A 13334-nucleotide genomic window follows, 5' to 3' on the forward strand; every position below is an offset into this window, starting at 1 on the left:
ACGACTTGTAAATCAGCCCTTATTTGACGATTAGGGCTCTGAAACGCACTCACTACAGGGGGTAATTTTGATTTGCTGTATTTAAGTGTGAAGTTGGAGCAATTTATTTTCGCTCTAAAATTCCACCAGTTTTTCTCATCTCCCCAAAGGGGGCGGGACAATATCATCCCGAGAGGAACCCGAGACCACAGCAGCCCTTCCTCACCCTCACCCAGTCCAGGAGAGGTCAGCCCCCTCCCTCCCTACACACACACGCTCCTGTCCCGCAGCAGGGTGGCTGCTTCTGCACACCCTGACTGGAGGAGGAGGAGGGGGAGGGGGAGGGGGAGGGGGGGAAACAGGCAAATGCCCTCGATGTGAATGCACCTGCCGGCGAAAGGCAGGGTTTTTTTTTTCTCCTGGTGTGCGGACTGGACCGATCCCTGGAGGAATTCCCCGGGAGTGAGGGAGCAGAGGCCACAATGGTTCCTGGGATTCAGCACAGCCTCTTCCTCTACCTGCTGCTCTCCTCTTTCCACCCTGCACAGGCTGCACAGGCAAGTGGTAACTTCACTCCTCACTCCTGCACAGGGAAACAGGGGAGGGAGAACAGGGGAGGGAGGCAGGGGTTGTCTGTGAAACAAACAGTACATTGTGGAGTAAATCAAGGGGCAGAGATGGAGGGTCTCCCTGGATTCCAGGAGTTTCCGCAAACATGTTCACCGGGAAATCACACTGATGTGGTGCATACATTGAGGTGAAACAAATCCGAGCAGTGACATCCCAGGGGAGAGGCAGTACAAACTGTCCCGCTAACATTTCCTCGTTGACTTTTAAGGGACGGGCGGGTAAGCAGTGTTTCTTCCAGCTGGCAATATGTGGTGGCCACAGAGAGGTTCAAAGACAGCGGATTTAAACGCTGCTGCCATTGAGAACTGCGTTTTAATCCGATTCACTGAGATACTTGTCGCCTTCACAAATCAACAGGCTCGTGTCATCAAAAGGAAGGGGCCAGCGGTGCCTTACTTCATAATACGAAGTCTTACAACCAGGTTAAAGTCCAACAGGTTTGTTTCGATGTCACTAGCTTTCGGAGCGCTGCTCCTTCCTCTGGTGAATGATATAGTACAGCACACAGCCATAATACAGCACACAGCCATAATACAGCACACAGCTATAGTACAACACACAGCAATAATACAGCACACAGATATAGTACAGCACACAGCCATAATACAGCACACAGCCATAGTACAGCACACAGGTATAGTACAGCACACAGCTATAATACAGCACACAGGTATAGTACAGCATACAGCCATAGTACAGCACACAGCTATAATACAGCACACAGGTATAGTACAGCATACAGCACACAGCTATAGTACAGCACACAGCCATAGTACAGCACACAGGTATAGTACAGCACACAGGTATAGTACAGCACACAGCCATAATACAGCACACAGCTATAGTACAGCACACAGCCATAATACAGCACACAGGTATAGTACAGCACACAGCCATAGTACAGCACACAGGTATAGTACAGCACACAGGTATAGTACAGCACACAGGTATAGTACAGCACACAGCCATAATACAGCACACAGCAATAGTACAGCACACAGGTATAGTACAGCACACAGCCATAATACAGCACACAGCCATAATACAGCACACAGGTATAGTACAGCACACAGCCATAATACAGCACACAGCCATAATACAGCACACAGGTATAGTACAGCACACAGCCATAATACAGCACACAGCCATAATACAGCACACAGGTATAGTACAGCACACAGCCATAGTACAGCACACAGCCATAGTACAGCACACAGCTATAGTACAACCACAGCTATAATACAGCACACTGCTGTAGTACATCACACTGATGTAGTACTGATGTAGCACTGATGTTGATAGTCAGAGGCTTTTCCCCAGGGTAGAGGGGTCAATTACTAGGGGGCATAGGTTGAAGGTGAGAGGGGCAAGGTTTAGAGTAGATGTACGAGGCAAGTTTTTTACGCAGAGGGTAGTGGGTGCCTGGAACTCGCTACCGGAGGAGGTGGTGGAAGCAGGGACGATAGTGACATTTAAGGGGCATCTTGACAAATACATGAATAGGATGGAAATAGAGGGATACGGACCCAGGAAGTGTAGAATACTGTAGTTTAGTCAGGCAGCATAGTCGGCACGGGCTTAGAGGGCCGAAGGGCCTGTTCCTGTGCTGTACATTTCTTTGTTCTGTGTATCACACTGCTGTAGTACAGCACACAGCTATAGTACAGCACACAGCTATAGTACAACACACAGCTATAGTACAGCACACAGCTATAATACAGCGCAAGCTATAGTGCAGCACAAAGCTCTGGTACAACACACAGCTATAGTACAACACACATCTAAAGTACGGCACACAGCTATAGTACAGCACACAGCTATAGTACAGCACACAGCTATAGTAGAACAATACAGCTATAGTACAACGCACAGCTATAGGACAGCACACAGCTATAGTGCAGCGCACAGCTAGAGTACATAATGCATCTATATTACAGTATGCAGCTGTGGGTGACGCTGGCTTCGACCAGCATTTAGTGCTGATACCTTGGTGCCCTTCAGAAGGTAGTGGTGACCTGCCTTCTTGAACCGCTGCTGTCCCTAAGTTGTAGGTACACCCACAGTGCTTTTAGGGAGTTAGTTTCAGGATTTTGACCCAGCGACAGTGAAGGACGACAATATATTTCCAAGTCAGGGCCATGAGTATCTTGGATGGGAACACACAGATGGTGGGGTTCCCAGGTATCTACTACTCTTATCCTTCTAGTTGTTGTGGGTTTGGAAGGTGTTGAGGAACATTGGTGATATGCTGCAGTGCATCTTGTTTATGGTACACACAGCTGCCACTATTCGTCAGTGGTGGAGGGATTGAATGCTTGTGGAAGGAGGAGCAATCAAATGACTGCTTTGTCCTGGATGGTGGAGCGCTTCGCTAGTGTTGTTGGAGCTGCACTCGTCCAGGCAAGTGAAGAGTTTTCCATTTCACTCCTGACTTGTGCCTTGTAGATTGTGGACAAGCTTTTTGGAGTGAGGAGGTGAGTTACTCGCCGTAGGGTTGACCTGCCCTGGTAGCCACAATATTAATATGGTTAGTCCAGTTCAGTTTCTAATCAATGGTAACCCCCGGATGTTGATTGTGGGGAATTCAGTGATGGTAACGCCATTGATCGTCAAGGGGCGATGGTTAGATCGTCCCTTGTAGGAGGTGGGTGATTGCACCGTCATTTCCAGCCCCATAGGCCCCGGAGTCCCAACACAAGTGAATTAACCAATAGTTTGTATATCGCTTCACAGCGCCAGGGTCCCAGGTTCAATTCCCGGCTCGAGTCACTGTCTGTGCGGAGTCTGCACGTTCTCCCCGTGGTCTGCGTGTCTGGGTTTCCTCCGGGTGCTCCGGTTTCCTCCCACAAGTCCTGAAACGACATGTTAGGTGAATTGGATATTCTGAATTCTCCCTCTGTTTACCCGAACAGGCGCTGGAATGTGGCGACTTGGGGATTTTCACAGTAACTTCATTGCAGTGTTAATACAAGCCTACTTGTGACAATAATAATAAAGATTATTATCCCTCCCACCCGAGGCGGGCTCATGCTCTTTACTGACCCCCTTTTATAAGATCTTTATTCCAGAATCTGAGGTGCCAGGCATCCTTGTTTAATTTAGCATCTTCTGGGGACGATGAGTTGTGTGGCTTAACACCTCAAAACAGAAGTTGCGTGTGCAAAACATAAGATGGCAGATCTCGGAAGAGTGCAGGGTGATGATGGCTATCTGAAGGTATGTCGGTCGCTGATGGTTACCAATCATACTGTATTATAATGTGGTGTGCTGGTAATCGATACCAATCATATTGGGGTGATGGCATTACAGGTGGAAGCTCGTGGAGATTTATATTGACTTCCCAAAGTAACAGGCAGCGAGCTTATATAGAAGCCAAGGGAAACCTGCACCCAGTATCTGCTGCCATCTCATAGAGATTATCCTCAGTGAGATTGAAGGAGGAAAACAAGTGTGGCCACGAAGAGTCCCCATCGAGATTTGTAGAAACAAAAACTTACTTTATTTTACAACTACTATTAAATACGGCTCCAGTAGCTCCCTATTGGATCTTCCTTATTCGGTGTCTTACCGGCCCACTCTATTTATACACAGACAAACATTGTTACAGGTCCCCTACCTCCTTATCGGGGGAGCTCGTATTCCTAACCACGGGATAGTTAATCATTCCCACCCCACAAGACCCATGCAGGTTATAACAGAAGGGAAAGAAGACAAGGGACCTGTCGCGGGGGAATCGAACACTGTACATTTTATTTACAATTAGGGTCCCTGTATTTTTCCTGAGGTGGTTATTTATTTAAATGGGTGGGTTCTGGCTACCTGGGACCTGCTCTTCCACCGCCTCCCTGTCTGAGTATCGTACCAGGCACTTCCGGGGATCCCTGCACCCGGTGCCAATGAGTATACGTGGCTTGATCATGACCAGTTCCTTTCTCCTTCGGGACATTGGACAGAGTTTTGCGTCTGTGGGAGTGAAACTTGCAGCAAGAGGTCAGAGTCCGGACTCTTGGGGCGGCTCCCTCAATTTCCTCTAGCGATACATGGTACTGGTGGTAGTTGTTTGGGGAGCCAAACGCCTTCATTTGATTCACATGGTACCATCCGGCTTTACCGGATTACATCAGTACTCTCTGTAAACGGATAGACTCGCCTTAACTACCACCAGGTCGGGTCCTGCACATCTTTTATTTATTTATTCATTTACAGGATGTGGGCATCGCTAGTTAGGCCAGCATTTATTGCCCATCCCTAGTTGCCCTTCAGAAGGTGAGCTGCCTTCTTGAACCGTTGCATTCCTTCAGATGTGGGTACACCCACTGGGCTGTTAGGGAGGGAGTTCCAGGATGTTGCCCCAGCGACAGTGAAGGAATGGAGATATATCTCCTAGTCAGGGTAGTGAGTGACTTGGAGGGGAACCTCCAGGTGGTGGGGTTCCCAGGTATTTGCTGTTCTTGTCCTTCTAGCTGGTGGTGGTCGTGGGTTTGAAAGGTGCTGTCTAAGGAACCTTGGTGAGTTGCTGCAGTGCATCTTGCAGATGGTACACACGGCTGCCACTGTTCGTCAGTGGTGGAGGGTTTGAATGTTTGTGGAAGGGGGGAGCAATCAAGCCGGCTGCTTTGTCCTGGATGATGATGAGCTTCTTGAGTGTTGCTGGAGCTGCACTCATCCAGGCAAGTGGAGAGTATTCCATTGCAGTCCTGACTTGGGCCTTGTAGGTGGTGGACAGGCTTTGGGGGGTCAGGAGGTGAGCTATTCACCGTAGGATTCCTAACCTTTGGCCTGCTCTGATAGCCACAATATTAATGTGGCTAGTCCAGTTCAGTTTCTGATCAATGGTAACCACCATGATGTTGATTTTGGATAGGAATGTGCCCGGCTGGAAGACTGGAAGATTCACCTTCTGCCCAACCTCATATTCGATGGGGTTCACCTTGCCATCAAAGTAGGCCGTGCTCTGCTTCTGCCTTCCTTCCAAGCCGGGAATCGAACCCGGGTCCCTGCCACTGTGAAGCAACAGTGCTAACCACTGTGCTAACGTGTGGGAATCAACCGGGGTAAAGGTCCAGCTTTCACTAAATTACCTCCCACAGTGTTTACCAAACTACCTTGACTATCCTTGTTCTGACTATGTAGTTTGTTCACCTCGTGTTGCAGAAACCTGGGGCTGGATTCTCTGCCGGCGGGAAGCGCCATTTTGCAGGCATAGAACATAGAACATAGAACGATACAGCGCAGTACAGGCCCTTCGGCCCACGATGTTGCACCGAAACAAAAGCCATCTATCCTACACTATGCCATTATCATCCATATGTTTATCCAATAAACTTTTAAATGCCCTCAATGTTGGCGAGTTCACTACTGTAGCAGGTAGGGCATTCCACGGCCTCACTACTCTTTGCGTAAAGAACCTACCTCTGACCTCTGTCCTATATCTATTACCCCTCAGTTTAAAGTTATGTCCCCTCGTGCCAGCCATTTCCATCCGCGGGAGAAGGCTCTCACTGTCCACCTTATCCAACCCCCTGATCATTTTGTATGCCTCTATTAAGTCTCCTCTTAACCTTCTTCTCTCCAACGAAAACAACCTCAAGTCCATCAGCCTTTCCTCATAAGATTTTCCCTCCATACCAGGCAACATCCTGGTAAATCTCCTCTGCACCCGCTCCAAAGCCTCCACATCCTTCCTGTAATGCGGTGACCAGAACTGTCGCAATACTCCAAATGCGGCCGTACCAGAGTTCTGTACAGCTGCAACATGACCTCCCGACTCCGGAACTCAATCCCTCTACCAATAAAGGCCAACACTCCATAGGCCTTCTTCACAACCCTATCAACCTGGGTGGCAACTTTCAGGGATCTATGTACATGGACACCTAGATCCCTCTGCTCATCCACACTTTCAAGAACTTTACCATTAGCCAAATATTCCGCATTCCTGTTATTCCTTCCAAAGTGAATCACCTCACACTTCTCTACATTAAACTCCATTTGCCACCTCTCAGCCCAGCTCTGCAGCTTATCTATATCCCTCTGTAACCTGCTACATCCTTCCACACTATCGACAACACCACCGACTTTAGTATCGTCTGCAAATTTACTCACCCATCCTTCTGCGCCTTCCTCTAGGTCATTGATAAAAATGACAAACAGCAACGGCCCCAGAACAGATCCTTGTGGTACTCCACTTGTGACTGTACTCCATTCTGAACATTTCCCATCAACCACCACCCTCTGTCTTCTTTCAGCTAGCCAATTTCTGATCCACATCTCTAAATCACCCTCAATCCCCAGCCTCCGTATTTTCTGCAATAGCCTACCGTGGGGAACCTTATCAAACGCTTTGCTGAAATCCATATACACCACATCAACTGCTCTACCCTCATCTACCTGTTCAGTCACCTTCTCAAAGAACTCAATAAGGTTTGTGAGGCATGACCTACCCTTCACAAAGCCATGCTGACTATTCCTGATCATATTATTCCTATCTAGATGATTATAAATCTTGTCTCTTTTAATCCCCTCCAAGACTTTACCCACTACAGACGTGAAGCTCACCGGTCTATAGTTGCCGGGGTTGTCTCTGCTCCCCTTTTTGAACAAAGGGACCACATGTGCTGTCCTCCAGTCCTCTGGCACTATTCCTGTAGCCAATGATGATATAAAAATCAAAGCCAAAGGTCCAGCAATCTCTTCCCTGGCCTCCCAGAGAATCCTAGGATAAATCCCATCAGGTCCCGGGGACTTATCTATTTTCAGCCTGTCCAGAATTGCCAACACCTCTTCCCTACGTACCTCAATGCCATCTATTCTATTAGCCTGGCGCTCAGCATTCTCCTCCACAACATTATCTTTTTCCTGAGTGAATACTGACGAAAAATACCAGGGCAGCCCAGGGTTTCCTGACACGTGGGGCTGCCCCACAATGGGAAACCCCAATGACCAGCTGGTATAACGGAGCATCCCGCCGGCGTGCTGAAACAGAAATGTAGCGCGGCGGGAGAATCCAGCCCCTGGTTTATGACCCAATTTACTGGCCGGATGCCTGTACTTTCATCCACCCACTTGAATCCTGGCCGTCACGTGGGGCGGCTAGCCTCTTAATTCAGGCTCAGGCTGGATGGCGGAGAATACAAGGTTGGTGGTTCAAATTCGGAGCAACTGGGTCACTTCTTATCGAAGACTACTCCGAATAATGCCAATGTTGTTTGTAAATTATCAGACACTTCGACCAGTTTATGAATGAAACTTTTTACTCAAGTGCCCTTATTTGCCGGGTGAGCAAAGGACAGACACAGGTTCACATTTCAACCTGAGTTTATTTTCAAACAGTTATCCTCAAGTTTCCCAATTTGCCCAAGTTTCTAATACTACCCATGCCAATGAACTGGATCGAGCTGTGGGTCCAATCCTCTCAGTCTCAGCCGCCTCAGGCCCTCGTCTGTGAAGCTGGGTCTCGCATGCTGCTTCCATCTGTCCTCTCTGGTCTACTGTTGAGTCTTCTTCATCTGCGTCGAGTCCCTGCAGGTTTCTGGGGAGAGTCCCTGTGTGGCCTGTTCTTAACCCTTCTTTGCACCCTTCCAGAGGTTTCTCTAGTCCTCAGTCAATGAGGTCGCTGGGTGGTGTAGGAGCGTTTCCAAGCCCTGAGTATTGAGCCAGCTTTTACATGGGATATCTCACTTTTAGTTATGGCTCAGCTTAATACATAGATCTGCAGACACATCAACCTGGTTATTACAAGCTTGGTTCATGTACATGAGAGAACGATCTGGATAAATGCCAAGATCAATTTGGCTAACATTGATAAAAACACACATAAAATCAATAGCCCACCACAGTTGGACTTGATACAATCCTTGGAGCTGTCACTTTTATATTATCTAGTAACATTTACTTTAAGCAAAATGATGACTTGTGATCAGCTCATGATTTAACCCCACCCTGTCACCTTTGTTTACCAGGATCTTGTGTCCATTCTAAAGTTGTTTTTCTGACATTCCCATCCTACGTGTCGCAGTCAGTTCCTGTCCACCTCATTGCTCATCCAGGGGCAGAATGTCAAAGCTGGTTTCCTCTTTACACCATGGATTGTCTAAGACAGGATATTGGGGGCATTGATAAGAACTGTTCACTGAGTTGACTGTTATTTGCTGACCACACACTCCCATTTGTCTCAAAAACATGGGCAAGTTAGCTAGCTTAAATCCCATCATGCATTGTGGCCACTGCTTGTAGCAAGAGTTTAAATGCTTATTACTGCTATGCCCTAAAAATACAGATTTAATGGTTAATAATGATGAATGGGTATACTTTCTATGATTAATCTCAATCCTTAATAAACTAACTTATGTAGAACTATTCTAGTGTTATCCTAGCTATTCATTTTTTTTTTAAAGAATATTTTATTGAAAATTTTTGGTCAACCATCACAGTACATTGTGTATCCTTTACACAATAATATAACAGTATAAATAACAATGACCTGTTTTATAAACAAAGAATAAATAATATATAACAAAAACTAAAACTAAAACTAAATGGCAACTGCCTTGTCTCAGATAAACACTCTCCAAAAATATGGTTTAACAATCCAATATACAATTATTTATAGCAACGACCTATACATATTATACATATATATTAATAACCCTGAGACTCCTTCTGGTTCCTCCCCCCCCCCCCCCTCCCCCCTGGGCTGCTGCTGCTGCCTTCTTCTTTTCCATTCCCTCTATCTTTCTGTGTTAGCTATTCATTTTTAAGGGTGTCTCATCTCTGGACGCCCCCTTCAGGCGGGGGTCCCAACACCCAATGGAGTTGCCAATTGTAACTCTGCAAGACACTAGGAACTTCCTCCCGATGCCCATCCTCAGCTGCATTGTCTGCACGTAACCTTATCCCATATAAGGTGATCAAGGTGCCAGAAAGTTTGGCTTCATCTGGGAAATCCACAACAATTGAACCATTTGAATGGGGCCGATTATTTTCTGATGTCGGTTTACAGGACGAGCCCAGACTTGCTCCGTCTGTCTGCCTCTGTCCATATATTTGGCTGTTTGACTTCCCATCAGGCATGTCTGTGGTTCTGACTGTGACTTTAATTTAAAGTGTCCAATTCTTAATTTAATTTAAGGACAGGCAGATGGGGTAATGCTTAGGAAATCAGAAGCACAAAGTGACCTGGGAGTCCTTGTTCAAGATTCTCTTAAGGTTAATGTGCAGGTTCAGTTGGCAATTAGGAAGGCAAATGCAATGTTAGCATTCATGTCGAAAGGGCTAGAATACAAGACCATGGCCTTACTTCTGAGGCTGCATAAGGCTCTGGTCAGGCCCCATTTGGAGCATTGTGAGCAGTTTCAGGCTCCGTATGTAAGGAAGGATGTCCTGGCCTTGGAAAGGGTCCAGAGGAAATTCACAAGAATGATTTCTGGAATGAAGAGCTTGTCGTATGAGGAACATTTGAGGACTCTGGGTCTATTCTCGTTGGAGTTTAGAAGGATGAGGGGGCATCTTATTGAAATGTACACGATACTGCGAGGCCTGGATAGAGTGGACGTGGAGATGATGTTTCAACTTGTAGGAAAAACTAGAACCAGAGGACACAATCTCAGACTCAAGGTCCTTTAAAACAGAGATGAGGAGGAATTTCTTCAGCCAGAGGAACTTGAGGAACACTTTGCCGCAGAAGGCTGTGGAGGCCAAATCACTGAGTGTCTTTAGGTTCTTAATGAATAAGGGGAGAAGGCAGGAGGAAGGGGATGTTAGAAATATCAGCCATGATTGAATGGCGGAGCAGACTCGATGGGCCGAGTGGCCTAATTCTGCTCCTATGTCTTATGGTCTTATTCTTTTGTCTACTACGTACGTACTCTGTACGTTCCCTTGGTCGCAGAAAAATACTTTTCACTGTACTTCGGTAGTGACAATAAATCAATATCAATAAAGTATCCAATTCTGTACTGGGCCTAAGATTCAGGACGTTGGCCATTTTACCACAACAGCTATAATACAGCACACAGTTATAGAACAGCACTCAGCTATTGTTCAGAACACAGCTATGGTACAGTACCCAACGACAATACAGCACACAGCCAGAGTACAGAATGTCAAATTTCCGACATCCATGTCTTTCTGAATTTAAGTTCTTTGCAATGCATGCACAGTGATCTTCTCCCATCAAGCCACATGTAAAATTTTCAAATTGAATTGCTGCAATAATAAACTCCACAGGCATTCAAATCCTGAAATACTCCAGAAACCTCAATTATGGTCAGTGTATACAATTGCGCCTGACACGTCAAAATGCTGCAGTGCCAGATCCAAACATAAATTCTATTTTTCTACAGTCTTGTGATGCGCATTCAACTTCCGCGAAAAATATCCTCCTGGTTTCTCAAGTCCCATTTCATCCACCTGCAGTAAAACAGCAACAACACCCATATCGCTGGCATCAAAAACCATGTCATACTGTTCCATATGATCAGGTGCTGCTAAAACAGCTCTCAAGCTGTCACATACAGCCTGACACTCCTGTGTTCATTCAACTTTTCTATTCTTCTTCAATAAACCAGTTAGTGGAGCAACTACACTGCTGAAATGTTTCACAAATTTTCAATAAAATCCACTCATGCCAATAAATCACAAAACTTTCCGTTTTGTTACAGGCACCGGGGACACGAGACTAGCTTTACTTTTACATCCCTTGGGACCACTTGTCCAGATCCAACAGTGTGCCCTAAATATGTGACTATCGCCTTCACAAATTCAATTTCTGCCAAATTTATAACCAAATTGACTTCTGTTAGTTGGTCAAATAGTTCCTTCAAATATTGTAGATGTTCTTCCCAGGTCTGACTGAATACCACTAAGCAATCAATATAGAGTGCACAATTGCTCAGCCTTCAATCACTTTTTGTTTATTAGTTTCTGAAATGTTGATGTCTCACTTTTCATACCAATGGGCATTTACCTTACAATGATGCAAACATCCAGAGTCTCAAAAGCTGATATCTCTTTTGCCCCCTCTGGTGGTGGTGGTACTTGCCAGTATCTCTGAAGGAAGTCAATTTTCGGAACAAATACTGACTGTCTCTTTTGATGCAATTTCCAGTCGTGGAATAGGATACGAATCACGCATCTGCCTTTTGTACTGCATTTACTTTGTGGTAATCAGTATACAGTCTTTGTGAGCCATCCAGCTTTGGCACCATTCCATGGAATCTGTGGAAACCCTACACTGCAGAAGAAGGCCATGCGGCCTATCGAGCCTGCACCAACTCTCTGAAAGAGCACCTTACCAAGGCCTATCCCCGTAACCACACCTAACCTACACACCTATGTTCACTAATTTGCATATTACGATGGGTGACCTCCAATTACTGAGACTGGGCTCTATTATGTCATTTTGAAACATGAATTCAATTTCCCTCCACACTTGAGCCATTTTTACTGGTTTGATCTATATAGGTGTTGCCTTATTGAAACTGAATCCCCCACAACAACTTCATGCACAGGCAAAGTTGCCTTTCCTGTCCAATTCCCACAAATTACTTTGTGTGACTGCAGCAGATTTTGTAAGTGACTTCAGCTGTTACCTGGGGGCTGCTTTAGCTCAGTTGGCTAGACAGCAGGTTTATGATGCAGAGTGAGGCTAACAACACAGATTCAATTCCCACACCAGCTGAGGGTATTCAGCCCCTTGCCTGAGGTGTGGTGATCCTCAAGTTAAATCACCACCTGACAGCTCCGCCAACCCCAAAGGGGAAAACAGCTTTTGGTTTTCTGAGACTGGCGACTTTACTTTATCTGGAAGGGAATTTAACATTACATTTAAATTCTTAAGTACTTCTTCATTTTCCAATTTAATCAGAGGGAGGTCAATTTCAGAATCTTTCAGTTCTGTCCCTCCTCTTTACCTCCAGTTAGCACGGTAGCACAGTGGATAGCACTGTTGCATCTCAGCGCCAGGGTCCCAGGTTTGATTCCCGGCTTGGGTCACTGTTTGTGCTGAGTCTGCACCTTCTCCCTGTGTCTGCGTGGGGTTCCTCCGGGTGCTGCGGTTTCCTCCCACAAGTCCTGAAAGATGTGCTGATAGGTAATTTGGACATTCTGAATTCTCCCTCTCTGTACGCGAACAGGCGCCGGAATGTGGCAACTAGGGGCTTTTCAAAATAACTTCTGTGGTAAACCACTGTTAGTATATTCTATTTATTGTGGTAAACTGTTACTGTACTACATGTATTGTGGTCAACCACGGCCTGATGGCTCCGCCTTACCTCGGGCTCGGTATAAAGGTGGCTGACCTCCTGCCCTGGCCCAGTTCGGGATCAGAGGCCAGGAGGCTTTCTGTTTAGCTTATTAAAGCCTCAGTTTCGTTCACTACTCATCTTGTGTTAATTGATGGCACATCAATTTAATAAGCTAAACTTTTAAGATGAATTCATCACTCAAGCCTGATCGCCTGGAGCTGGACCCACAAGCAGCCAACGCCACTGCGACATTCGAGCACTGGCTAAGCTGCTTCGAAGCTTACCTTGGATTCTCCACCGACGACATCACCGACCTCCAAAAGCTTCAAATACTCAATGCACGGGTGAGCCTGAAGTTTTCCTTCTTATCAGAGGTGCCCCCTCGTATACGGAGGCAATAATGCTGCTGAAGGGACATTACGTAAAGTCAGTAAACGAGGTGTATGGTAGGCACCTCCTTGCCACGAGGCGACGAAGCCCCGG

At 46.3% G+C, this 13334-nt stretch overlaps 1 protein-coding gene across 1 annotated transcript in view; it reads left to right on the forward strand.

Annotated features, from left to right (window-relative positions):
* The first annotated feature begins 316 nt into the window (after positions 1-316).
* Positions 317-13334, forward strand: part of fbln7 (fibulin 7) — an 89944-nt gene continuing 76926 nt past the window's right edge. Inside the window, exon 1 of the mRNA XM_072500099.1 lies at positions 317-536. Within this exon, the coding sequence (XP_072356200.1) occupies positions 462-536 (75 nt within the window). The 5' untranslated portion in view covers positions 317-461. The remainder of the gene's footprint in view (positions 537-13334) is intronic.

The sequence above is a fragment of the Scyliorhinus torazame genome, chromosome 4 (assembly GCF_047496885.1).
Source record: "Scyliorhinus torazame isolate Kashiwa2021f chromosome 4, sScyTor2.1, whole genome shotgun sequence".
In the NCBI taxonomy this organism is placed as follows: domain Eukaryota; kingdom Metazoa; phylum Chordata; class Chondrichthyes; order Carcharhiniformes; family Scyliorhinidae; genus Scyliorhinus; species Scyliorhinus torazame.